This window comes from Hylaeus volcanicus, unplaced genomic scaffold, assembly GCF_026283585.1.
Source record: "Hylaeus volcanicus isolate JK05 unplaced genomic scaffold, UHH_iyHylVolc1.0_haploid 12237, whole genome shotgun sequence".
Classification (NCBI taxonomy): domain Eukaryota; kingdom Metazoa; phylum Arthropoda; class Insecta; order Hymenoptera; family Colletidae; genus Hylaeus; species Hylaeus volcanicus.
The window spans coordinates 2474447-2497127 of NW_026533172.1; the positions used below are offsets into that span (position 1 = coordinate 2474447).

The following is a 22681-nucleotide window of genomic DNA, read 5'->3' on the forward strand; positions in this document are numbered from 1 at the left end:
CATATCATGGCGTAGTGTTACGATCCGTCTATAGGAAGAAACATCATGAATGGTAGTCAAACCAACGTAGAGCACATTGGTGTTTGAACCTTTTTCATTCAATTCATTGATTCGTTACATTAAAAGAAAAAAAATACTACCTTTCCCACAAATCCAAACACATGCCATCATTTTGACATTTTAACGATTCCAAAAGAGTTTCAAGATCAGCAAAGCAAGAATCTAGCGTACGAATTGATGAAACGAGACGTTGTTGACTTGCAATGGATACATTATTATCTGTTTGAATGAATTCAATCAAATCTCCAACTTTTTTCTTTTTACTCAGCACTGAGGAATACAATGTAGCAAGTTGCGTTATATTTGTTTTCATTCAAACTCACCAACTGATATGTTATGAACAAAAAAAAATATTCTGTGTACACCAGGCGCAATTTTATCATGACTATACAAGAATCATTTCATTTATTATCCACTTAATGTAGACTTTGTGTTATAAAAAAAACCAATACAAAAATACATTTTTAGAAACACACATACGTACACACACGCATTAAAAATTGAAAGATTTCTATATAAATGACAGAATAAAATAGACTCAACTGTAAAAAATTGACTAAAAACGTTATATTCAATGAAAAAGAATCATCTTCGTTTAGCCATTTGCGATACTTTTGTTTTAAGATCAGGAAAAAGTTTTAATTGTTTGGTTGACACTGTCTTTACGAGCTGGTTTATAGCTTGGCAGTGCACATTATCCTTAAGAATAAAGGCTGCGATAAATTTTGAATTTTTCATAGATGTTACAAACACTGAATCAATAAATAGATTTTCACGTGATAAATTGATTGGAGGAAGTAAATGTGTATCTGAAAAAGTTTGTTTTGAATAAATGATTTGCATAATATAACGTATTTGAGAGCTAACGAAACCTTCTAAAATACTTATTGAGGGAACGTGTGCTGGTAAAAAAGCTTGAAGAAAATTATTATAACGGGGTTCTAAACCGCGAAAGGCTTTTCTGCTAGGGCCATTCTGACCTAAGCTAAGATACATAATCTCAGGTTCATGTATGTTAATATATCGCACAGCCGCTGAAATTTCTTCAGCCGTGTGAGCTCCTGCTAAATATCTTAAACCATTGGATGTACTCCAATCTTGAGCTCCATTTTTATCCAATACTGTATTTTTGTTTTTCATAACACCTGATAAAATGGATGCTCTTACTCGAAAAGCATTGTTAAAATTCAACTCAGAACCCGAATCTCCATCTAAAATGGTTACTCCTTTATTAGAATACACAATACAATTATTATTTAAAATTAAACTTTTCGTTAACGTTACTAATCTTGTTAAGCCATTTTCATTTGTATAAAGAAATCCTAAAGAAACCACAGTTTCTTTATCTCCCGGATGAATAATAAGTAAACTTTGTTTTTTAGGAATATATAATTCCGTACCAAGAAACACTTCTTCAGCTGGAGATACAAAGAAAAATCCATTGGGTGAACCTTAACAAACAAATTCAAAAAACAACAATTTTCATTAACTTACACAATTAAAAAACCTACATTTTTCTAAAATATATTCTTGTTGCGGTGTTGCTAAAACGAACATTGAAAATTATAATAAGAATCCATTTAAACATTACAACAGCGTACTTTTTATATCAAGACACTTTTTCATTTCTGTTTCCATGTAATCAACAACTTTTGTTTTGTATTCTATAAGTTTTTCTGATTTCTCAACAGCAATCAATGGAACACCTTGATGCTTGGACGATTGAATACACATGACCATAGTTAACAGTTTGTCGTTCACCATATTCATGTATTTAACAGCTTCTTTATACTGTCGGGACTCCATTAATTTCTTTAAATTGTCTTCTTTTTGATTTGTTGGAAACAATGCAGCTTTAAAAAAAAAAATCACATAATTTTTTTTTTTTATACCTTCAACTTACAAAACACTAAAGAATAAAATTCTTTTTGTAATTCTTCATTCCTCATATATTGCATACGAAAAAAACTTTTAAAATTATTAAAAGGATTCACTGAATTATAATTAGGATGCTTTTGTGCTGGATCCTCTTCTTTTTTACCATTTTTTTCTTCATCTAAAGGGTTTAAAGGTTGCAACATTTTAGCTTTTTCTAAACTATCTAAAAGGATTTCTATATCTTCTTTTGAAAGGTATTTTTTAAAGTTTGAGTATTTTAAAATACTATTTAATTCATTCATTCCATTTGAAAACTTCTCTTGACGCAAAGAAGAAAATCGATTTGTGAATATCGATTCTCTTTCTTCCCTTTTAAAAGGGAAATTTGAAAAAAGTGATTGGTCACTAAACACATTTAATGACACACTCGTAAAAACTATTTGACAAATTATTAAAATGAACATTATACACCATGAAAATTGTCACCCAAACGCTTCTTTTCTTACTTTTCACTTTAAAAACTTTAAATCACTATACCGAATTTGATATGGAATCAAAAATACAATAGAGGACACCACGACACTTTCATAATTCAAAACCATTTCACGCCATTAAACAAACATGTTAAATGTGCATGCCGTGCTCTGAGTCTCCAGCCTTGTCACGCACCTTAATCTTCTTTATCAAAACACACTAGTCCACATAAATTCGACTCTTTTATTCCTTACTTCTATCCTTTTCTTTCTTCAATTCACACTCAAAAGTTTTTTACTAAAACAAGCCAATCACATTCTCTTTTTGATTCCATTCACGCCAATCACTCACGTTGTTAACAAAATCTCTCTAGTCAACTTCCCTTCTTCCTCACTGTTCAATAAACAAGGAAGCATGACAAGATGAAAAAAACAATTTGTTTTATATACACACACATCTATGACATAACCTGTTATACATTAATCTACAACTCTCCTTTTCTTGTTACCTTCCTTTTTGTCCATAAAAAAATTAAACGCGCGACATAGTTTCTTTTCTAGAATGCCACACTTTCGCCGTCATCATTGTCTTTCTAGGAAAACCTCCATGGAGACAATTAAGGTTTGTATGGTCTCTGTAATCTTTCATCTCAATGTAAACTGCAAGTCGCTTCAATGCAAGGTTTTTTTTTCTTTTCCCTTGAAACGAACACAAATATACCAACATTGACAATTTTCTTAGCCTTTCATTGTTTTTATATAAGTGTTACTAAAAAACTTGTGCATTTCATTTAGTAGGAATTCGCTAAGCGCGCAACCTATAAACGTTCATTTCGTTCTACAATTAATTTCTGACTACAACCTTGTGCGTTTTCACCGGGTGTCAATAAACCAATATCGGATTAACGCTGAGCTTTTTTTTCTAAAAATAACAAACTTTCATTCACGTATTGTGACTCCACCCACAACAACTATTTCAATATGTACCTTGAAAAAATCAACTCAGTTCGATTTCAACGGTGCCGTTAATGTTGGGCTCTGTAAAGTTTTTCTCTACTGCAAACGAAAACCATGTTTGCAAGTTCTTCTTCCATTGAACTACAATGTTAGCATATTGAGGCATTTCGACACTTTGTTTTCATTGAAGCCTGCACAAATTGTATGAAAGTTCATCAGCTCAACGCTGCCTTATAAGGTTTTGAGGAATCGGTCGAAACCTTAAGAATTCTAGGTTGTACCTTTGACCGGCCAAGGGACTCTAGAGTATGAGTGGTAGAGGTCATACGCCCTCTACAATACCCAGGAAAATGTGTCATGGTAAGGCAACGTTGTTTCTAACAAAAAGAGAGCTTTAACAATTGTTTTAAAAGACAATTGTGAACATCGTTGACAAAGGTCACTAAAATTTGCACCGTCCTTCCGATTTTTAACGCCTTAAAAAAAAACTTTTTAAACGACATATTTCATAAACACACAACTCTTTATACCAAATAGTTTTTCTTTTCTCGACGTTTAGAAAAAAAATTTTTTTGAACATTGATTTCCTTTTGAGTGTGTTTAACGCGTGTTAAAACATCCCTTTAGATTCTACAAAGCAGTGAAAGGTTTCAGAGACTTATTTCATTCCTTCGCTTATCAAATAACGCTATATGACTTGAAACGTTTTCAATGACTTATGCATTTTGGGAAGCACACGGACAAATCCATGCACGACCTCTTTTTTACATCATCCGTTATTTTTCATTTACAAAATAAAGCATTCTCAAATTGTGTTGCTTTGTTTTCCCACTTGTTATAATCAAAATCACTAGGCTTGTCGTAGTGATCAAAAAACACAAAAAAAACAAACGTTATGTACCTAACCCAAATCATGCTTTAGTTTTTCTTTTTCAAATAAAAATTTTTCTAATACCGTGTTTATTAAAAAGAACATTACAAACGATCGGACACCTAGTGTTTCTACCGGTAAGGGAGATTAAAAAATACAAGAACAAACACTTCCACACTTCAGTCTGACAGAGTTTCCAAAAACACTCATCACAAACACTAATGAAGCTTGCTGTTTATTGGGGACTGCCATTCGAGGAATGCTTTTTTTCGAGTTGTCAAATCACCCATTGGCCGTATGTTAATAAACAATGACCTTTTCTATTTAACACCCACTTTACAGTTACAAATACATTTGTTTTATACGTCACTAATATAGTATTTGTTTGACATTAAGTCTAGATACGATTTCTTTTTTTTGGTTTTTTGAAAGGTTCGTATGTTCATTTTTTATTAAAAAAATATTATCAAATTAAGACGTTGATGGAGAAAAAAACACAAGAATTTCGTTTCTAGCGACGTATTTTACAAATCTCGAAAAATCATATGGTATTTCCAGCGCAAAAAATGAACAAATATCCAGTTTCCCTGATGTTTCCGTTTTTTCACCACTTTAAAATTTAAATAACGAAATGGGTAAAAACATAAAAAGATTTGTCAAGTGACGGTATCTTTGTATAAATAAAAGAAAACATTATTTTTATTATTTTAAATAATCTTTTCATTTGTTTGTACTAATTTGTAAAACACGTTCTTTTGCACAAAAAAAAAATATTCTACTTTTCAAAAAATTAAAAGTTTTAGAAAAAGCTTTTACTTTTATAATCTTATATATTTAATGACAGAGTCGTAAAAGACAAATGACGCAAACAGCGTCACGAATCATCAAACTCCACGATTATCATTACGGTAGGCCTCATGTATTGTATAGTAGAAACGTGAGAGAGTGTTCATGTTGAAAAATGAAACCCAAACATTTTATTTGGACTTATTTTCTGAATAAAAAATCATAGCTAAAGAGCCTCCTACAATAGCGATTGTTCGGTACCTAGGGTGATCATACACAGGATGATTAAGTAATTTTTAATATAGTGTCAGCTTACATGATAAAAACTAGTAGAAATAAGAAAATGCTCGTGAAAAAGGAAACATCATTTACAGTAAGATGATTTTTTATAAACTTTAAAAATAACATTGCTAATGGGAAAGAATTTATAAAAAGATTCTACCTCTAATCCATTTAGAGGTTTTCCTCCAACACAACAAATTTCTTGATTTCCTAAAGAAATGAGTACAAAATTTGTGCTTAATTTCTTCTAAAAGATTGACACAACTTACGAAACAGTTCACGAAGACCTCCAAAAAATCCATGCTTCAAATACGAAATATGTTGAATCCATGATAAGTAACTTTTTGTATCATCTAAATTAATGAGAAATCCCCCAAACATGGACATAGGAATAGATATTAGATTACAAATCACACTCGCTACTTCAGGCTTAAGGAAAAAAATGTTAAGTATTTGAAACTATGCTAGTAGATTTTTTTTGGGTGAAAATCGTACCACCATTGTAAGAGATGATGCCAAATACCCAATGGAAGCCGCTGAATTGGAAGATATTATAAGAAAAAGGGTAAAACGGATATACACAAGAAACTCTGAGCCGAGATTAGCCAGCCAAAATGCCAATCTATAAAAAAAAAAAAAGTGCCTTTTTCTTTTACTGCAAAACCAACTAAATAAACTAACGTTCCAAAAATTAACGGATAAATAAGTTGCATAACAGCATCAGCTAACATTTTTCCAAAAAAATAAGCAGATGGACTAATCAATCCAGCTTGATACTCTCGATAAATGACAGGTTTTTCATAACAAAAAGTATTAATCACTGCGAATGCACCACCCATAGACTATATGGATAGAATCAAAAAACAGGATATCAACCAATAAATAAAATGTTTTAGAATTAATTAGAAAAAGCTCTATCTAACAAAATGTTTACTTGATTTACAATAATCATATAAGATGCTGAGACTCGACTGACTGAATCGGCGTACGTCCATTCTAACCTACGAAAACAAAAGGATGACATCTTGAGTACGTTTTCGTGTTATTCACCCAAAAAAAAGAAGACCCATCACCAAACCGAGAGCGATTGATTGCAGTACTCGCGACGTGAGCTGAGATGTATCTCGAAAATTATCGTACATGGCCCGTTTACATAAAATGCGCAACTGAGTCCACCTACAGTGAACAAAGCCAACGGCGTCACAAGTCGACTCGAATAAAACAACATGTCGAGGTGTCTCACCATCCTAGCATTTCATGTGAACCACTACCATCCATTCTATGACTTTTTTGAATGAAGGACTTGACCATTATCAGTTCTTTTGAGTCATCATATACTGGCTTTAATACACTTGTTATCTGTTCTTCTTCTTCTGCTCTACTCTTCCTGTTAGATTTTTGCGAATTCTTCTCTACATCCGACTATTAAAAAAGTACGTAGTAACAGTAGCACATTAACAATGGCACAACGCTTCTTACTCCTAATGTTTTGTATTGAAGTTCAGTGAACGTTGTCATTTTTCTGAGCATCGTGTTTTCACTTTCTTTCTAAGAAATGGAGAGATAAAAAAATGACATTTCCTTCTCTCTCTCTTATTGCACTTTATTGAGAGTACCCAATGTTCTTGAAATTGCTCTCCTTCTTCAGCCCACAATCGAGCCCACCTACATGACACAACAAACAAATCATCTATACCACAAATTACTAGTTTTTGATTACCTACTCGTTAATTTGCTTAATTTTTTGTTCCCGTCGCAGCGCATCATTTGAAACTGTTGTTGTCTAAGTTGACAAATGAAAAAGAAACAATTCAAAAATGGAACTGCCAACAAGAAACAAATCAACACTACACATGTTTTGTTTCTTTGTCCCCCTCTATTGATATTTATGTGTGCGCATTGGATACCTTAATAATGAAATCAGCTGCATTGTAATATGCTGGACAGGTACAACCTAGTTTTCCTAACCATGCAATGCACCCTAACCTTGGCCCCATATAGAGCAATTGACCTTCAGCTAAGAGCACAACCTGAGGCATCATTAGTTTCAATGAACATTTATAAGATTTTAGTAAAGTACATCATCAAACATTTCGAAAACTTCTGAACTTGGCTGATGAATGGATGAAATGATTGTACGGCCTAAAAGAGAGAAAAAGAAAAAAATGTTATGGAACTTAAAAACGTGTTGTAGTTTTTTTTTACGAACCTGAATTGGCCAAATGTCGAAGTTTTGATACCACAGATCTTGCCATTGAAAAATCCAAACCTGTTGTGGGTTCATCAGCAAATAAAACATTAGGAAAGTGGCATAATTCGGACGCTATATTTAAACGTTTTTTTTCACCACCGGAAATGCCACTAAAAAATTCAAAACGTAAAACATGACTTAAGCCCCTTAAATGTGTCATCTTACCCCAATTCGCTAGATCGACCCGATATGAAATTCTTACTGCACTTTTGTAAACCAAGATGACTTAATAATACATTCAGTGATAAGGGGTACAGCTCTGGTGTAGTTTCTTTTCCTAGTCGTAGTTTCAACTAGACATTTTGATACCTTGTGTGATTGTGGACGTTTTAAAATTGCAACCATGCAGGTGATTACTTGAAAAAATAAATGTTCTGCTACGGTTAGATTTTTTAGAAAAAGATCTTCCTGTTGAACGTAAGCTGAATTTCCATAAACCACATTTTTGGTTAAAGGATGCTCATTAAATTGAACACTTCCTCCTGTTGGAAGCAAGCGTCCGCTCAAAACTACATGTCAAATTATCTCATATGTGATCATTTGAAATTCTTTATTTATCGGTTTTTAAAAAAACGAAAGGCATTACATACTATTCAAAAACGTAGATTTTCCAGCACCAGACGCTCCTACTAATGCAACTAAACGCAGCGTTAAATATTTGACCTTTATTTTTGCTTTTCGTGACCGTACCTAATCTTCCGCTTTTAATAGTTCCAGATAATCCAAATAAAATTCGTTTTGTTTTCACTAAAGGTGGTGTTTCTTTCGCTGATTCTCGACTCAGGAACTGAGTAACTAAAGATTTCGTTTTGTACAAACAATACGATAAAGGTGTTGGATTTTCCAAAACAACATCATCTGCAAAGTATTAAAAAACAATTTGCAGTTGCTTAATACAAACAAAAAGTAATTACACAGTATATTTTCAAAATGAACTTGAGTCGGAGAACATTCTGGAAGATTAACGAAATTTCCAGCATTCACAATTTTGTTAACTACGTCCCCTTTCATAAACCATTTGTTTTGTTTTGACCCATGAGAATCAATGTTGGCAATTTCAATGTCCTCTGTACTTTCTTTACGAAACTTTTTTAGGAAAAAAGTACTCATGGAACCCAAACCGTTTTTTTCTTGAAAAGAAAAAATAGACCTACTCACACAACAACACCACTTTAGTTTTGGCAAATTACGACTTGTGCCAGATGACTATTGTTTTAGGCCTGCACACTGGTCGCTTTGTTTCCTTAGTAATATGTCTGTAATGTGATTTCAACAACACACTAACAATAATAAAAATCGTTTATGTTTTTTTAAATAGTATGCATAAAAATTACTTTAATATGACAAGCAGAGTTGCTATTAAAAAAAAAATATTGTTACTAAAGGATTCTGAAAAAAATTGTATAGCATTATAATACAGTTTGGTCGTAGAAACAATTACATTGCACTTTCTGTCTTCAGACCATTCATATGGTTGTGATATATTTGAATACTTCGGATTACGCATTATTTCTTCATTAATTTACACACACAAATTAAAAACCAATTTCAGCTGTATTGTTACCACACTATATTTCAAGAGCCAAATGCACTCTTAAAACTGGTACACAAACGTGTTTCGAAAACTTGATAAGTTATAACTCTTAAAAAAAAAAAAGTATCCTTATAATAAGAGACACAATTTCAAAATTTTATTTTGGGTTTTCAAGGATTATAAAACAAAGACCATCTAAAAGAGGTATAAATGTATACTCTGAGATCCCATCAAGTGAGTGGATAGAGGGAATCCAGGGTAACTGACTGACCAATTGATTTGAATGTGTGAAAAAAAAAAAGATTTAATGATGTTCTTTAAAAAAAAATTGACAAAGAAAAGCAACGCATAAACCAAGAAGATTTATAAAAATAATTAAAAAACGTTTGTCTTCATAAATGACTCCAAGTAATGTTTTTTCACGAAAGTATAACACAACAGAATGAAGACGCAATATAAAAATATACACTTTTCCTACAATAGATGATGTTGACGTATTAACTTGAATAAGTCTACAATATGATAGAACGTGATAGCATCAAGTTGATACCGACTTGCTAAATACCTTTGTAATTGCTGTGCTGCCATATAAAGATTTCTAGGAGTCCCAAGACCTAGTTGATAAAGTCGAGCGAGCAGAAATAGTGCCTTAAAGAACAAAAATTTAATATAGAAGACATCAAAAAAGGAAATTGTTACTTCAGGAACATAAGTTAATCCTGCTGGGTGTAATGAGGGATCGAAGGTGACAGCAGCTTCATAAAATCCTAATATGATTTGTTGACAAAATTTTAAAAACATTTCAAAAAAAAGGCGCAGTATTGCGTACGAAAAGCAGCTTGATAATTAGGAAGGGATTGTCGAGCATGAGAAGATGGAAACATGACACGTGGTTGTGCCCAGTCAGACAATGGAACACCTAGAATATTATGAAACTGGTTTGATTTATCGTCGGATAAACAAAGAAAGAAAAAAAAAAAAAAAAATTGTTTCTCGTAACACTTACCATTATTATCTAAAAACGTATCTTTCTCTGGAAGAATGTCTGATAAATCAATTCCCGTAACTATGCGAAATGTGGTTAAATCGATCAAGTTCTCATTCATAGGTTTCACTCCCCATCCATTATATGCGTAATCACCTGATTTCATATCATGAACGCTTCATCCTTTTTAATTGTCATTTTACCTAGACGACAGTAGCCTTGAAGAGAATTTTGAGCTGCTGCTAATTCCCAGTACCTTTGAGCAAACGCTCGATTGACGCTTATACCTAAAAAAATATCCAACGTATAAAACACTAAGAAATATTTACCAAAGCAATGCCTTTATATAAAAAACCGTTATTACTTGGATATCGGTCTAATGAAAATAAAGAGGTGGGTTTAAAAAAACAACGTTTTAGAACTGGAATTGAACTCATAATATTATGCAAGAAAGACAGAGGCCTAGATATTTCTACGCGATCTCCAACCAAAGTAAACATCCCTCCACCATCAAGTAATGTAGCGAAATCGCTCTGAGACGCCTCGTGACCTGTTTCTGCCAGGGACCAAAATAGAAATGCTGCTTCCTCCTTACGATTTCTTCGCAAGAAAACAGATACCTTTAACAAAAAAGTTACATAACTAATAATTAAAGGAGAAAAAACACGCTTTACTTTTTGTAAACGTTTAACAACCCATGAATGTTTCAATGCCACGCGACGAAATAACTTGGTTGCTAAAGAACAGTCACGAACTGTTGCGATACCATTAAGGTGAACAATGCCCATCATGTACGTTGCTACACTGTGGCCTTGCTCCATAGCTAGAGATAAGAGATGAAAGCCTTTCGTGAATGATTGATCAACCCCTACGCCTGAAAGATACATGGATCCAAGATTATATTGTGCATCAGGAAATCCATTCGAAGCGCTCTATGTAGGTACGGAGACAATGAGACGCAGAGAGAAAAAAAAATACAATCAAATAAAACTTACTATATTAAAATGTTGAAATGCTTTTGAATAATCTTGACCTATTTTCGATGTTCCTTTAAAATAAATATATCCAAGGCCATTATGTGCTAAAAACATATGAAAAAGAAATAAGCAAATTCGATTTTTCACTTCTACAGATATTACAAAGAAACCTAAACTATTCTTCGAATGACACACGCAACACACAAATTTTTTTTTTTCAATTGTTTTCTATAGTCTAAAGCAAACTTTTTTAAAAAAAAAAATACTAAAAGCAAATGTTATGTTTGTAAAGCGCCTCTAAAAGAACAAGATATTAATTAAAAAAATAATTTTATTAAAACATTTTTATTTTATTGTAAAAAAAATAAAAACAAGAAACAAGAAGAAACCAGATGTACCACAATAATAAATGTTTAATTTTTGTAATTCAATAAATAACATTGTTATCATCTCAAACATAGAGACCTTATTTTTTTCTTGTTGTCTAAATTACATACCTAAATTATTATCTGAAGAAGAGATGACATAAGAGAAGAGTTTGAAAGCCATATCGAGGTTCCGTTCGGTACCAAGCCCTAGCGCGTAAAGGTATCCTAAATAAGATATGGCTTCTTTATAATCACTTTGTGCAGCTAAACTAAAATAATGGAATGCCTTTTTGAAATTTTGAGGTAAATGTTCTATTCCAAATAAATGAAGTTTACCCACAGCTGTCTGGGACCGAGGATCACCCGTGCGAGCAACATGAAATTGTAAATCTAAATAATGAGATTTCAAATCTCTTGCAACAGAAAGGATTTTGAGTTTTTCCATATCATAAACTGTTTCTAAACCCAAAAGGCTCACACGTATATTACTACTACTTTGAGGAATACCATGACTCGATATTTTCACTACATCTCGAGCAACTCGTAGGTAATAAGCTGCAGCTGCATGACAACGTTGTGGAGTATGCAAGCCCTGCGTGTGAAAATATCCTAAGCTTATCTGTGCTCCAACATGATTTCCTTGAGCCGCTAAATACATATATAAAACAGCCAATCCATCACGTTTATGTAATGGAAAGGTTTGAGCCAATGCTACGTTATGCTGAGGATTGTTTTCAATAGAATGGTGATCAGAAAAAATGTTAAGCAAAATGGGTTTGGCTAGGCACACATTGGATATTGTATTGTTCGTTGCCCGTTGTTTTGTTTGATACGAATGCTTGACAAATTGTTTAACTAGCCTGGATTCGTATTCATGTAATTTTTGAGGTTCTCCTTGGAAGTCTAACACTTTCATTGATAAAACAAATCGGTAAATTTCAAGTGTCGATAAATTTTGGATTAATGATTCTATTTTATCATGATGTGACTTCCAACATTTTAATTGTTTTGGGATGGTTTTCATCAACGTTTTCGAGTGAAGATGGTTCCATACATTTTGAGGATTCATAAGAAAAGATGGTGGATTATACATTGTTGAGTACACAAGAGCCATTTGATATTGTGCATTCGCATTTCCTTCAGATGCTGCATAATGCCATAATCCTATAGCACGAGTTAAATTTTTTCCTGAGTCATATGGAGAAACAATTTTCGGTACTACAAGTCCCTGAAAATAAAGATTTCCTAAATGATACGCACAATTTATATCAGTATCTACGCATTCTAATAATTTATATAAAAATTGTGTATCTTTTTTTTTTTGCTTAAAAGAAAATGATTCCGTTAAATGCGATTTGATAAAATCATTATATAATGTTAATGGAAATTCAGGTAATGTCTTATTTTTTTTTGATATGTTGGACGATTTAAGTGATGCATCAACGTTAAAAGTTGTATTCGAACTATACCCATGATTCGTAGGTTGACTTTTTAAATTTATTAAAAAGGGATTTAAATATAGTAACAGCAAAAGCCAACAGATTTGAAATCTCAAGTAATACATTAAAAAAAAAAGCTTCTTAAATCAATCCTTACCCACACCCCACTTGCTTTTGTGCAATATCGCTACCTGTGAAAAAATAGCTGATAAATCGTTTTTTATTTTGCCAAATCGTAAGAAAAAAAACCCATTTACAGAATTTTTAAACCGCTAAAAACAAATTTAATACATTTACGTCTACAATATTAGACACACTATGAAAAATTTGGAAAATATTTGTGAAAGTCGTAAGAAAAGATCAGTTAAAATAGAGAGAAAGTGACACACTAATTATTTTCATTATTTCAATTTTAAATATCTCATGTTTTCAGTTAGGCACAGATATAAAACTGACTTGATTTTTTTTTTAACAAGATATTATTCCGACAAAAAACATTAAACTGACTAAATGCTTTAATGTCCTTTTCTCCACAGACTGTTGTATCTCATCCACGAGACACCAGAAAAAGTGTTGATTATTATTATGCCGTTGCTTTTAGTCCGAATTTAAATGGATGTGCAATTTTCAAAAATTGGAATGCTGCTTCGTCTTCTTGTATAGATAGCAGAACGGGTAATGAAACTTTAAAAAAAATTATTAGTTTATTTAAACTGATTTCAATGTCCATCTTTTTTACTTCTCGTTAATTCCTTGTATAGGGCGTCCCTTCCCGAATGTACGTTTTCAAAAATTTAAAACGTTGAATGAAGCCAATTCTTTTGTAGATCGCTATAAAAGATGCGAAAAAAAGAAACCTATTCAATTTTCTACTGGTACAAATGAGTCGTTTTGAATTCGAAGAGCATTTTTTGTATGTTGATAACAATAGACACAGTGCAAAGAAAAAGAACCAGTGAATTGATACATGTTAATGAGTCGAAAAGAATTAAAAAAAGTCTTGGCAGTGAATCACTACAAGAAAACGGAACAAAACAAAACGTAACAAAAACGGATGACTTTGTGCATATTTATACAGATGGTGCATGTTTAAATAACGGAAAACCAGGGGCTAAAGGAGGTTACGGAATATACTTTGGAAAAGATGACTGTCGCAATAAATGCGGTCCTTTACCGAAAAATCATTTGCCTCACACAAACCAGCGAGCTGAATTACTTGCTATTTTGTTAGCATTGCGTACAGTACAAAAAGATACGCGTTGTGTCGTCATTCATAGTGATTCCAAGTATTGTTTACAATGCATTGAAACATGGTTACCGAAATGGGAAGAAAATGGATTCCTTACCAGTAAAAAAACAGGTGTAAAAAACTTGGATCTTATACAAGAAATTGATTCCCTTATAAAGAAAAGAGGAAATTCCAAATTTTTTTTTCAATTTGTCCGCGGCCATAAAGGAAACGTTGGAAATGAGGCAGCAGATAAATTAGCTCATAAGGGAGCTTTAATGGCATAGTTAGCATTTACCTTCATTTTTTAGTTAAATGTCAAACCAATCCAAAGTTAGCTTTTTAAAACAATTTGATAGAAAAATGTTTCATAAATATTTTTTTTTTAATTGTTTTTTCACGTGACGCATTTTTACGTGATTCATACTACCTTTCTTGTTATACTTAATAACACAACTGAAAATGGAAAACTTTCTTTTCATAAATTGAATAGAAAGTCAATGAATTTTTATAACACTGCTACTTTGTGTCTCGAAAAATTATATGTTTTTCGTGAGACACTTATCGCTCGAATTTTCTTCCAAGATGTGTCTACCTTATATCTGTCTAAGTAAGTACTGACGTCTGTTTGTCAGATATTCTTTTTCACATGAAATTATAAAGTTTTCATAATTGTTCAATTCTTTTTGTATTTTAAACAATTTTGAAAAGTGTAGAACATTTTTTTTTAGAAAATTGTTCTTATGGTTGTGTCTTATTTCACTTAAAATCGAACGCAATGGATACAAAACAGGTAACATATAGAAAACCGTGATGATGCTCAAAATCAACGCGTTTTAAAAAAAAGCTTTCATTTTAAATAAAACGGAACGGATTTTTTTCCATTTTGCGTATAGTGTAAAAATGATCTAGAAGATTCATTGAACGATAAAGGGTCTCAAGACGTCCTAATTCTTTCGGATTATAGTGCCCCTAATTGGTCATTAGATGATTTTGATATTGGACGTCGTTTGGTGAAATAACACTTCCAAGCTTTTTAATTTTTTTTTTTATATAGTTTTTTTTTCTTGTTAGGGTGAAGGACAATTCGGATCCGTTTATCTTGCCAGGGAAAGGCGTTCAGGTTTTATTGTAGCACTGAAAGCAATCAAAAAATCACAGTTATTATGGTGAGTTTTTTTTGTTTTAATAATCGAATTTTCGCAAATGATTTTTTAGGTCATTTAATGAACATTTACTTCGGCGTGAGATCGAAATCCATTCACATTTATTGCATCCCAATATTTTACAGTACGACAACTTTTTCCTCTTTTTCTGCTGTATTTTAACGAGGAACACAAAATACAATAATTTTTCGTGTTTTTAGATTTTATGGATGGTTTAGTACAGCAACACGAATTTATTTGATTCTCGAAATAGCACCGTTAGGTGAATTGATGGATCAACTTAAGTCCGGCGGTCTTCCTGAAGCGGTTGTGAGCAAGTGCGTCCAATCCTTTTGCACAACAATATAACCAAACAATATATCAGATACATGAGACAAATTATTTCAGCTATACGTTGTTGTCATAAGTTAAATGTTCTGCATCGGGATTTAAAACCAGAAAATATTCTTATTGATATTCAAGGAAACCTTAAATTGGTAGCTTTTAGTGTGGTTTTCTTGAATAATCTAACAAAACGACAATTGACACTCTTTTCTTTTTTCATTTTTCGAACAATAAACATGTATATGTTAGGCTGATTTTGGTTGGGCAGCTCATGTTCCCGAAGCAGCTAACGAGGATGGTTCGGTGAAACAAAAAGAAGATGAATCTTCTTATTTTTCGTATTTGCGAAAACGACGATGTACATACTGTGGTACACTCGATTACTTATCACCTGAGATTTGTAGAAGAGAATGGTCAGACGGTCTTCACAAGTTTTGAAAGGTGTTTATGAAAAAAATATCTTACTATTCATAGGTATGGAAAGGAAGTTGACGTTTGGTGTCTAGGCGTTTTATGTTACGAATTAGCTGTAAGGTGTGAAAACCGTTTGATGTGATTCATGCAAAAATACAGGCAGGCGGTCCACCATTTAGTCATGAACATTATCAAAGAGGAGGTCTTACTGAACGTGATGCACGTCGACAACAACAGAGAGATATACAAACACTTGATATAAAAGTTAGGGATAAGCTTCATCTATTGAAAAACTGTATCCTTACACGTTCACCTTCTCTTTTATAGGAGCGTATTTTACCATCTATGTCCGATGAATTAAAAGATTTTCTTATTCATACCTTAGCAAAAAATCCTACAAATCGTATGACAACATTACAAATGCTTCAGGTATAATACAACCAAATTCTTTTTTTTTTTTATATACATTCATTTTCTGTAGCATCCATTTATCACAAATCAAAACCCCAATTTAAAAATATCTGACGCGTCGGACGATGACGTTTCAACAAAAACAAATTTTGAAAGGGAAGGTCAGCTATCTCGTTCAACAAATACGTCATCTACTGAGGAGACTGTAACAAACATAAGTCAGACTCAGTCTATACAGCATCATTCTCCAAAACTCCAGTCAAATGAGTTCAAAACAAATATTCCCACACCTAAAAGGTTGCTTACTCCAGTGGGTTCAACACTGACTTCCCAAACTTGTTATACAAAGCGTTTACCGGACAAAGCACTGACACCGCAAACAATGAAAATTTTTGTTTCTCATAATGGATCGCGCTTACCTCGTATTAAATCAAATGTTACATCTCTCAAAAGGCAATAGAATACTCCCTTTTGAAACCCCATCCTCACGCTGTTGTTTATATAAATGTCCCATTCACTGACCTTTTCTTGTTGCTCGTTACTTTTAAAAATACGACCTCATTTAAAAACCACACACAGAAAAAGCGTGACAAGAATCATTTTTTTTTATTAAGTGTTATTGGAAATTGCGCTATTTTATACACTTTCTTTTCATGTGTAGTATTGCAAAAAAAATCACTTAGATTCTCTAGAACAAATTCAGTTGTTGTGTTAACGGAAAGTCAATTGATCATATTCCTCTTCACCAACACCAGTACATACGCAATTTTATTATGGCATCTTAAACGACATCTTTTTGAAAAAAAATGTTTTATTTGCAAAAAAGAATTAAGCAAATCTAAACAATATGTATTATTTCCTCTAGTAAAATAAATTTTAAATCAAATTCAGGGGTTTTTAAATATACAATTTTTTTTTTTAAATGCTTTTAATGTAATAATATCTTTTTAAGAGTTATCATAAAATAAAGTCCTGGTTTTTTTTTTATTTTAATTATTTTTTGTAAAGTAACTTATTTTGACATTGCATTAAATGAATTGTTTTTATAAAATGTTCCTTTAAAAAAAAAAAAGATTTGGAATTTAAAAATAAAATATTCTGATAGATTTAAAATGTATTATTTTTAGTAAAAAAATTTTTTACAAAAGATTTGAAAAAAAAAAAAAGATTTTCTATGGAGTGAAATAGATTAATAAGAAGACAATGAAAAGGATTCCACAATTTGGATTTATTTCTGTAATGTATTAGCATGGTCACAATTTTTTTTTATTGAATGTAATGAGTTGTGAAATACTAAAAGAACTTTACAGAGTCTCTTATTTGTATGAATATGTGCCTTTACGTTCACCCATAACAAAGGAACACTGTGATGAATTATTAGAAAATTATAAGTCCAGTCGCGTTGGGTATTGCATTGACTGGATTTCAAAGACTTTACTCGGAAAACTACGTGTTCGAACTATTTTAATTCTATTTTGCCTTGTTCAATTATTTCTCTTATTAATCAATTTACAAATTTTATTAATATTATTAGGCTGGTTGAATTCAAGCGATTCTGAGGATGTCACGTTTTTACCACCCGAAACGTTTCAAACCGTTGATTTATTTTTTACTGGAACGTTTTCGCCTTTATCAACAATAAGTGTTGATGGAATGATAACTTTCTATGATACTTTTTGGTTTCTTTTACGCTTTAGTTTCAGTTTTTTAGTTTTGTGTCACTTATTTTTATTGTTACGATGCTTTTCAATTTCTTGTGCTTCACGAACATGGTATTTGGTTATGATGCAACTTTTTTTCTCTTTAACGATTCCCGCTGCTCGATACTATACTACAAAATCACCTGACAATTCAACAATTTTATTCAGTTTAGTTTTCTTACTAATTCGCATTTCAACTTTCATTTTTTATCTTTTACTTCTCCTTTATACTCAGCATTTTATGAAACAAGAAAGTTATATTTTAACATGTTTAGCTTTAGAATGGCCTTATTATTATGGATTTAAACATTACGTTTTTAATAATTATTTAAATACCAGTTTTTTTGTTTTTGGTTCTTCTCTAGAAAAAATGCCTTTAAATCCTATTTGTGTTACCTTACCTCCAGCGATCGATCAACCATAATTATCTTGATCTGTGAAAAATATTTTTTTTCTTCTTTAATATTGTTTCATGTTACACACAAAATTGAATACAAAAAATAAATATTCCGACTTTACAATAACCTTTACAATTTATTAAAATTAGAAACATTATAAAGCGAGAGCAATGTTGTTTTTACTTCCTTTTTGTAGGATAATCGTTAGAAAATTTGTCTCGATTCCCAATAAAACATTTACGACGTTGACATTAACCAAATTTTGGTTAAAGAAATCCATAATGTTTGTCGGTATGATGTTTTGTCTGCGACGTCACCTTAGTGACGTACACGCAAAGCACTTGACGTCATCTTAAAATCTTTACCACCAGGGATTGCCATATAAACAATATAGTCTGGATCCGTTAATAATTTATGATAACTCCACCCTATCAAGAGACTGCGTAGGTCTTTTAGAAATGGATCAACACATTCAATAGTGTTGCAACTAGATGCGGGAATAAATAAAACCTACAATCATTCAATTTTTAAGACAAAAGCTTTTATTATTTTTTAAAACAATGATATCACCTGAAAACATATAGGCTTTCCAACAAGAAAAGAGAATCCTGTTGCACTTAACCATGTTGATTTTAGTAACATTGACGCTTCCTTTGTATAAACGAAGCGTTTGCCGTCAGCATGTTTTTCCGTAATAACTGTGCCGAAAGGTAATGATGGTTGAAATTCCCCAGATAATTCGTAACCTTTAGGGCACCATAATTTTCCCTGGAAAAAAAAAAAATTGTGTGAAACAACAATCAGAGTCTATTTGGTCTAAATCAAGTTTTTACTTTGATGAGAACTAAACGAGTGCACACAAGATTTCTTTTTCCATAAAATGCATAAGGGTCATACACCTTCGATGTTAATTGATACCCATCTGGGCAACTCGGTTCAGGGGGAACTCTTTTAACTCCTACGCATCCTCCGTATTTTTTTTTAAAAAAAGTTCCTACGGGACATACCATAGAATTATTCATTGACTGCGGCGTTGTTGAATTCAATGTTGCTAATATTTCCTGCAACGTAATATCCCACATCATAGGATCAATTTACAATTTTTTTGAGAAACAAAAACTTTGGAATCAATAAACAGGTTGCCTGATGTTTACACGACTTACTGAAACTGGAGACACTTTGACTTGGCGACATTCGAGTACTGAAGTATTTAATGTATCCAGAGGAGAAATGGGTACAAAAGTTTCGGGACATGTCAGTGTAACTCCTAATACATCTTCACGTTGACAAAATCCAGGGTTATCAGAAGAGGAAAATACAGGATTTCCTCCAGTGGAATGAAACCTAGTCATGTAAAATGTGTTTCATTTTAATATGTTATTTTTAAGCACCGTCTAAAATTCATAGGACATTCTGTATACACTGGAACGAGAGAAATAGTGGAACAAAACGGACCCACTGGACGCCATCCATAAGGACAACGAATCACTAAAAAACCGTTAAAACTGAAGTCAATCGACTACCTGTAAAGCTACTACCTATAGAACGATTTTCTTCCAAATTCCATAATTCATGATATTCTATTGAATCATTTTTTGACAGGGAATCTTTTGACAAAACGGGTTCTTGGGGTCCCTCATTATAAAGCCACCCGGTGAAATTTTCTTCGGGTATCGTTGTCGCCGAATATGTTTCACGATATGTATCGTGCACCGTAAAAACATTCCGTTGTTTCTTACCGCACATTTCACCGTCACTCTTTATCAGAAGAAAAAGAAAAAAAAACATTATTTTATTCATTGCGTGTTGGAAAATGGCATAAAACATTGTTTTGACCGACAAAAACTTCAAGCAGTTTGAAAAAAGCAACAGTGCTCATTTGAGTCACGGTTTTTTCAAAAGTTCATGATACTTTAAAAATATATCAACCATTAACGTCAAATGTTTGGAGCTTTTAACTCGGAGTGTTACGTCGACTTAGTCACACTGTGTTAATTCAAACAAGCTTAACACACTAGAGAGAGTAGAAAAGTTTTTAAAAAAAATTTATGTTTAATACCAAACTTTAAAGCATGAAAGCATTATGAGAATGTCCTTACATTTTTTCTTGACTTATTGTTTAAATTGTACACAAACGTGTACAAAACACTTACACTTAAAGTCTCAATTCCCTTAAAATAAATTAAAGCGGGGGTTGTCTCTGAACAACGCATGCCCCAAACTCACAACATCAGTGGATTCAACTACACCTTTTAAAAACCTTTTTGACTATTTGTGTGTACTCGCAGAAACACGAACACCTCTACAAACTATTACTTTTAATAAAATATCTCACACAAAAAAATCGTATTGCTTTTTTTCAATTAAAACTGTGAACACCACCATTCCAAAAGTCTTTCGCCTCCACAGAGAAAAGTACTTCTCTGCCTTTGGTTTAAAACCATTTATGAAGACACATATGCTGACAATTTCTTCACAAAGTTGTAATAATTGAAGTTGTTAAATAAATAAAATTTCACGTTTGCCAATTTTTCAAAAATCCTTTTCACAGAAAACGATTTGAATAACACTCATTGTTTGAGATACCAGATAACAACGAGGTCAAAACCCCATGTTTCTTGTAACTCCTTAGCCTGAATTCTCGTTCTACCTTAAACCAAACTATTTGTGACTTTTTTTTTTTGAAAGCAACTTGTTAGCAACCTTTTTCGTTAAGGAAACACCAAAACGTAAAGCGACACCTTTTTGAAAGGAAACATGTGAAGCGTAGCGCAACGTCTTCTTGAAAGGCCACGCGTAGAAGATTGTGTTTTTTACAAGCGTGCCTCTAAGGCCGTTTCTATATATCACGTTGCAAGTCACTAGATCCTTGTTAATTTCATGAACCACACGGACACTATAAATGATTCACCAAGTCACCAAAATTACAAAAAATACTTAAATATTAGGTTTGACGCCCACCAAAGTAAAAGTATTAGGTTGAACCGATAACAGTGCAAAGATTATACATTCTGGTTCCACACAACACTATAGTATGCGGTTAGTATTTCAATTTACAAACGCCCGCCAAGCTTTGGTCAATGTTTCCTTCCCAAGTATTTTCAGAAAGCAAAGAAACAAATTATTAAAAATATTATTAGTTACAAACAACGGGTCGTTTTTTACAAAAATGAATTCACCTTACGAAAAACTTATCAATACGATATTGTTTAAAAATGTCTAGCACATTCAATAAAAAAATTTCTTGTTCGATAAGTGGCGCTAACATCAGTTTTTAGAGTTTGTTGAGGACACTAATGAAGCGTTTGTTGAACTGTAGCTTAGAAAAACCAATTTAAATTTTCGAAAGTTGTAGTAATGGAATATTGATCAGTTTTCTATGACGAAGTAAAATTATAATGCAAACATGTCCAACTAGTAGCGGTATGCTACCTACGGAACAAAATTAAAATGTTTACCGATTTTTTTTTTTTTAGTGCTTTTGCTAAAATTCGTAAAGTGGTTAAAAGCACCCGAACAACATAATCGTTCAATAATTTGCTTGTTCATAAAACGTTTCGGAAAAATGATCATTTTCATATGTGCGGCGTGCTTATTCGTCGTAATCATAAAAAAAATGTATCGTTTATGAACACTTTTTGAATTTGAGAAAGATATCGAAAAATGTAAAGATAATCAATAACATAAACTAACTCTTCGGTTTTAATTCTAAGTTGCTTTTTTAATAAAGTGACTGTTAGCGTACGAATCGGGAAGAGCCGTTTGCAGTATTATTTTTTTTTTCTTAATGCCTACCTTTTGACTCTGTATTGTAGTATTCAAAAATTTTTAAAACAGTCTCTATAATTTGCGGTTAATGAACACACGTTTGTTTGTCTTTAATTTACACAAACATTCCTCCGAATAATCCTCAATTTTATGAAAAACGTTCCCTAAAAGAAAATCCAAGAACCTTTTTTTTTACCTAATTAGCCGTTTATTAGTACCGTTTCTGCTTTAAAAATAACAAGTAAACTGAGGATGCTAAAAAATTACATAAAATTATTTTTTGTTTACCTTTTTTTTAATGTAAAATGCAAAAAGAAAAGAAGGCACGTGTGCGAAACAATGACTTTTTTCATTTGTAAAATTTATTGTGGCATGGTGCGTGCAAATGATTAACATGATGTTTTATATACA

General features: G+C 32.2%; 6 protein-coding genes and 1 long non-coding RNA gene across 12 annotated transcripts; 2 read left to right on the forward strand and 5 right to left on the reverse strand.

Annotated features, from left to right (window-relative positions):
* Positions 1 to 456: 456 nt before the first annotated feature.
* On the reverse strand, positions 457 to 3003 carry LOC128884394 (uncharacterized). Of its 4 annotated transcripts, none has more exons than XM_054137772.1 (7): positions 2882 to 3003; positions 2764 to 2805; positions 2667 to 2709; positions 1964 to 2616; positions 1662 to 1913; positions 1572 to 1604; positions 457 to 1511 (listed from the first exon to the last, which is right to left on the reverse strand). In XM_054137772.1, exons 4-7 carry the CDS (start codon positions 2400 to 2402, stop codon positions 646 to 648), a joined length of 1590 nt encoding a protein of 529 aa, XP_053993747.1. In that variant the 5' UTR covers positions 2403 to 2616; positions 2667 to 2709; positions 2764 to 2805; positions 2882 to 3003; the 3' UTR covers positions 457 to 645. The 4 variants fall into 4 exon arrangements, with proteins under 4 accessions (XP_053993747.1, XP_053993748.1, XP_053993750.1 ...); XM_054137773.1 differs by having other exon boundaries at positions 2921 to 2935; XM_054137775.1 differs by lacking the exons at positions 2764 to 2805; positions 2882 to 3003 and having other exon boundaries at positions 1964 to 2343; positions 2445 to 2616; positions 2667 to 2708.
* A 1656-nt stretch (positions 3004 to 4659) lies between these two features.
* On the reverse strand, positions 4660 to 8877 carry LOC128884429 (ABC transporter ATP-binding protein/permease wht-1-like). Its single transcript, XM_054137851.1, has 20 exons — positions 8473 to 8877; positions 8249 to 8416; positions 8149 to 8196; positions 7916 to 8067; positions 7724 to 7851; positions 7517 to 7668; positions 7388 to 7449; positions 7215 to 7337; positions 7032 to 7090; positions 6924 to 6972; positions 6787 to 6855; positions 6551 to 6729; positions 6358 to 6483; positions 6242 to 6308; positions 5989 to 6149; positions 5803 to 5929; positions 5577 to 5736; positions 5468 to 5517; positions 5342 to 5418; positions 4660 to 5286 (listed from the first exon to the last, which is right to left on the reverse strand). The coding sequence occupies exons 1-20, from the start codon at positions 8666 to 8668 to the stop codon at positions 5217 to 5219; spliced, it is 2223 nt and encodes a 740-aa protein (XP_053993826.1). The 5' UTR covers positions 8669 to 8877; the 3' UTR covers positions 4660 to 5216.
* Positions 8878 to 8941: 64 nt separating this feature from the next.
* LOC128884428 (uncharacterized) lies at positions 8942 to 13252 on the reverse strand. The gene is made up of 10 exons (XM_054137850.1): positions 11552 to 13252; positions 11073 to 11158; positions 10752 to 11009; positions 10442 to 10697; positions 10281 to 10364; positions 10099 to 10233; positions 9922 to 10011; positions 9792 to 9859; positions 9658 to 9740; positions 8942 to 9604 (listed from the first exon to the last, which is right to left on the reverse strand). The coding sequence occupies exons 1-10, from the start codon at positions 12984 to 12986 to the stop codon at positions 9397 to 9399; spliced, it is 2703 nt and encodes a 900-aa protein (XP_053993825.1). The 5' UTR covers positions 12987 to 13252; the 3' UTR covers positions 8942 to 9396.
* A 65-nt stretch (positions 13253 to 13317) lies between these two features.
* LOC128883902 (ribonuclease H-like) lies at positions 13318 to 14569 on the forward strand. 2 transcript variants are annotated; one of them, XM_054136768.1, is made up of 4 exons: positions 13318 to 13536; positions 13623 to 13639; positions 13689 to 13736; positions 13793 to 13869. In XM_054136768.1, exons 1-4 carry the CDS (start codon positions 13380 to 13382, stop codon positions 13823 to 13825), a joined length of 255 nt encoding a protein of 84 aa, XP_053992743.1. In that variant the 5' UTR covers positions 13318 to 13379; the 3' UTR covers positions 13826 to 13869. The 2 variants fall into 2 exon arrangements, with proteins under 2 accessions (XP_053992743.1, XP_053992742.1); XM_054136767.1 differs by having other exon boundaries at positions 13623 to 13736; positions 13793 to 14569.
* Positions 14570 to 14743: 174 nt separating this feature from the next.
* Positions 14744 to 17435, forward strand: LOC128883885 (uncharacterized). The gene is made up of 11 exons (XM_054136738.1): positions 14744 to 14882; positions 14986 to 15102; positions 15164 to 15258; positions 15308 to 15379; positions 15456 to 15572; positions 15620 to 15731; positions 15829 to 15992; positions 16054 to 16108; positions 16153 to 16257; positions 16321 to 16422; positions 16475 to 17435. Exons 1-11 carry the CDS (start codon positions 14868 to 14870, stop codon positions 16862 to 16864), a joined length of 1344 nt encoding a protein of 447 aa, XP_053992713.1. The 5' UTR covers positions 14744 to 14867; the 3' UTR covers positions 16865 to 17435.
* Positions 17436 to 18539: 1104 nt separating this feature from the next.
* On the reverse strand, positions 18540 to 20329 carry LOC128883771 (uncharacterized). The gene is made up of 6 exons (XM_054136461.1): positions 20041 to 20329; positions 19894 to 19990; positions 19666 to 19846; positions 19336 to 19563; positions 19073 to 19270; positions 18540 to 19012 (listed from the first exon to the last, which is right to left on the reverse strand). Exons 1-6 carry the CDS (start codon positions 20327 to 20329, stop codon positions 18821 to 18823), a joined length of 1185 nt encoding a protein of 394 aa, XP_053992436.1. The 3' UTR covers positions 18540 to 18820.
* A 731-nt stretch (positions 20330 to 21060) lies between these two features.
* Positions 21061 to 22648, reverse strand: LOC128883904 (uncharacterized). 2 transcript variants are annotated; one of them, XR_008459159.1, is made up of 3 exons: positions 22559 to 22648; positions 21961 to 22493; positions 21061 to 21879 (listed from the first exon to the last, which is right to left on the reverse strand). It is a non-coding gene; the product is annotated as an uncharacterized LOC128883904 (long non-coding RNA). The 2 variants fall into 2 exon arrangements; XR_008459158.1 differs by having other exon boundaries at positions 21961 to 22496; positions 22559 to 22642.
* Between the last annotated feature and the right edge of the window lie 33 nt (positions 22649 to 22681).